Genomic DNA, 3,955 nt, shown 5'->3' on the forward strand with positions numbered 1-3,955 from the left:
CGATCACCTAACTACTTGGCGACACCACCGCACACGCAACAAAACATATTTCAAGAGCTTTCCAAAACACTACAACAAAGTATTTTTTTGTTAAGTACATCCCGAGTTATGAAGCTCCAAATTTACAGTATCGTCGGCATTAGCATTACCCAAGGTGTACCGCGTGGAGGTTGCACGATCGGATTTACACCTCTTGTGTGCGTGCGTACGTGTGTGTGTGTGTGTGTGTGTATGCGTGCGTGCGAACACGCGCGCGCGCACACATACACACACACGTACGCACGCACACAAGAGGTGTAAATCCGATCGTGCAACCTCCACGCGGTACACCTTGGGTAATGCTAATGCCGACGATACTGTAAATTTGGAGCTTCATAACTCGGAATGTACTTAACAAAAAATACTTTGTTGTAGTGTTTTAGAAAACTCTTGATATACGTTATAAGAATATGCCAAAAAAAGTAGGGCGTTCCATTTGAAAAATTGTTGGTGACCTTCATGTAACCTTCAAATGGCTAACCAAGGTCTAATCAATGATACCTTCTTATGTCCCATTTGATACCATACAACTTTTGTCTGAAACATTTTTCTCTAAAATTATTCATTTCCAAGATATAAGTCTGTAACACTTTAATTGACTCACCGTGTATATATATATATATTTTTTAATACAATATACAAAATTAATTATAGTGTTCCAAATTTTATATAATTTTACTTTTTGTAGGAATATCAGAACAGCTTGAAAATGGTAACGAAGACATTTTAGGAAATCCACCAACGACATGATCAATAGCAGACATTTTAAATGAGGAGGATGTTACTCACGATAATAACAGTAAGGAAATACATATTAATTACATAATAACATATCTGTTAGTGAAATTTTCTTACTTGAATAGTAATTAGTTATTCCTTATTTATTATTTTACAGGAAGGAACAGACAACGGATTGGTACGCAATTGCAAGAAGCACGCGATAAATTTGCAGAGATCGCAGAAAATCATACAACTACTTTACGGGTAAAATATTTGTTATTGATTTATTATAGAATTCTGATTATTATAAAAGTTATTAGTTATTAGTCTATTTAACAATAATATTTTCTGTCTTTTTGTAACAGTTACATGCAGAGGCCTCGATGAAACTGGCTGATTCTGCACTGTTAGCAGCTCAGAACGACTTACAATTGAAGAAAGAAGAATTGCAATCGATGAACAGTAAATTAAAGTTTTAGATAATTTACAAAAAATAGTAGATAGGTTATTATAAAAGGTTATTATAAAAGTTATAAATTTATTATGTGCCTTGTCTTTGTACATATTATGATGTTACAATACAACATAATATTATTATTATAATTTATATTAATATATACAAAATTAATTAATATTAATATATACAACATAATATTATTCTTTAAACTCTACTATATTGGCGAGCTATTAGGTTTTCTTGTATGCGAATTGCATGTGCTCGTCCTCGAAAGATACGTTCTCTTTCGTTATCTTCAACATCTGCGTTAAGTCCCATGTGACGGAAAGCTTCGATCTCCATTTCGTCTACTTCTACTTCTTGCATACGATGTGCAATTCTCATATTATGAAGCACAGCACATGCGTTTACTATCTTACCAGCCATGCCTGGCTTGTACATTAATCGCCTCTGCACTGATAAACATTTAAATACCGCTTTCCACACACCAAACAAGCGTTCTACGCATGACCTTGCACTACAAAGATTGTTATTATATCGAAATCGTGGAGAACCAGGTATTTCGTGCTTCAAGGGAGTCATCAGCCAAGGTTCAAGATTATAACCATCATCACCTGTAAAAAGATAATCTTTATTTATCACCGTTTAATGAATAAAACCTACAATCTTACCAATTAACCAAGTATTGCGTTCTCCATTGTTAAATCGTCGTTCCATGATACGATGTATGGGAGAGTTCGACCATATGTATGCGTCATGTCGTGTGCCAGGATATCGTGCGTTTACATTTAATATTTTTAACTCGGGATCACAGATCTGAAATTATGATTACAAAAAATAGATTTTGGGATATTGAATTAAAAAAACTCTTATTTTATATTTTAGATTATAATTATATTGAACTTTAATATATAAATAATACGTACTAATTAGGCATTGATCGTGTGATCACCTCAATGATTAACATAAGCCTCCTCATGTTCTTTTGGTCCTTTAATATTAATATAAGTGCAATTAATCGCTCCGATAGCACCTGGAAATAGCTGAGCTGCAGTTCTGAATTTTTTTCGAGCGACATGGCGTTCCATATCCGTCATGGGAAATTTAACCCATCGTCGTAATAATAAATCATTTATCGCATTGATTACTTTTCGTATACAGCGACTAACAGATGGTTGACTCACTGCAATATCCCATTGCTCTCCGATTGCACCTTGGTAATAGCCGACGGCATAAAACCTGAGAGCAGTTAATATCTGAAAAAAATAGTTTGGAATAAGCAATGATTAAATCTAAAAGCGATAAACTTTCTATAACTTATAGTCCTTAAATTTTACTTTAATGATAATATATGCACAGATTCATAATAACATATGACATTGAATTACTATTGTTCGCTCTTTGGCGAAGCGAACAAGAGGCCAGGACGGCTCAGCAATGAGCGCGGGGTGCGACTTAACAGGAAGATAATGTGGTCTCTTTTGTTTTTTATGGGATCGGTCCTCCATTTCCGTCCTGGTCAGCTTCGACGTTCGTCGAGGCGCTGGGAGGCCAATGCTCGCCCGTTGAAGCGTGAGCACAACTCGAACACGCGATCCCAATTTTATTATATAAAAAAATACAAAATAAACTTTAACAATGTACGATGAATGTGATCATGCGTCGCACGTCCGTTCGAAACGCAATGCGTTGAGGCCGCAATCGTATTTCGGACGATGAGGTTCGACCGGAGCGGTCGAGCAGCTGAGTTGGAAAAACCGAAAAACGGAGCGGAACAAACTGAACTATTACTTGCGAGCGGTTTCGTGCGAAGAGAAGATCTGATCGACGCGAGGAAACGAAAAGCCGTTCGTCACTTCGATCTTACATGTATTGTTTTGTTTTGTGTCGCTCGGAGATGATATGGTAACCGCTATTTGGTCGAAAACGTTGCCATATTAAGCAGTCACATGCGGACAAAACGTGACAACAACTACGCGGTGTCCGATATCAAACACGCACGGCGTGCTCACGCGAGAGTCACGCAGGATATCTCGTGATATCGAGAATCCTTGATTTCGTCGACACAAAGAGCGGTGCCTTGGACGGATCGCAAACAACTATAGTATTTTAAATGAGTGCAAAATAATCAGTATCTGGTGTTCTGTGCTGAGACTATATGGACGCTGATGTTCTAATCGTGGTTCTAAAATATTAGCCAATTCTATGACGATATCTGGAGTTAATCTATATAATTTAATAAATTCATCATCGTGGAGGTCGAATGGATCATGGGCATCTCGCCATTCTCTCCTCTCCACATGGCGTTCTAAACGTCTTACTCGATGCTCCAGATTTAATAAGTCCCACGCAAGAAATCCTTCTGCCATTTGTACTACACTAGAATGCAATATGATATTGCTTAATATATTACATGTTATTTGGAACACAATAACAAATTTACGATTTCTACTAATAAATTTTTATAAATTATCAATAATTAATCAGAAAGTCATGAGTTTCACATAGTTACTTAAATATATCCCTGGTGAAAATTTTTTACTGAAAATTAATGATTTTCTCTGAAAAATTAGTTTTTCATAGAAAGTAAAAGATTTTCAAAGTATGTCATAGAAAGTACGAAATTTTTATGAAAAAATATAATTTTCTCTTTCCTTTTCAATGAAAATCTGAAAATATCTGAAATGTTTTCTGAATTTTTCAAAAATTGTTCCAATCTACTGAGTTTTTCATAGTTTT

At 35.7% G+C, this 3,955-nt stretch overlaps 1 protein-coding gene and 1 long non-coding RNA gene across 2 annotated transcripts; one reads left to right on the forward strand and one right to left on the reverse strand.

Moving 5' to 3' along the window:
• The first annotated feature begins 733 nt into the window (after positions 1 to 733).
• Positions 734 to 1,210, forward strand: LOC112590743 (uncharacterized). The gene is made up of 3 exons (XR_003114424.1): positions 734 to 838; positions 935 to 1,023; positions 1,125 to 1,210. It is a non-coding gene; the product is annotated as an uncharacterized LOC112590743 (long non-coding RNA).
• Positions 1,211 to 1,446: 236 nt separating this feature from the next.
• On the reverse strand, positions 1,447 to 3,585 carry LOC112590726 (putative nuclease HARBI1). The gene is made up of 5 exons (XM_025308140.1): positions 3,538 to 3,585; positions 2,401 to 2,472; positions 1,888 to 2,032; positions 1,628 to 1,830; positions 1,447 to 1,518 (listed from the first exon to the last, which is right to left on the reverse strand). The coding sequence occupies exons 1-5, from the start codon at positions 3,583 to 3,585 to the stop codon at positions 1,447 to 1,449; spliced, it is 540 nt and encodes a 179-aa protein (XP_025163925.1).
• Between the last annotated feature and the right edge of the window lie 370 nt (positions 3,586 to 3,955).

Source organism: Harpegnathos saltator, unplaced genomic scaffold (genome assembly GCF_003227715.2).
Source record: "Harpegnathos saltator strain DR-91 unplaced genomic scaffold, Hsal_v8.6 scaffold14, whole genome shotgun sequence".
Taxonomy (NCBI): Eukaryota; Metazoa; Arthropoda; class Insecta; order Hymenoptera; family Formicidae; genus Harpegnathos; species Harpegnathos saltator.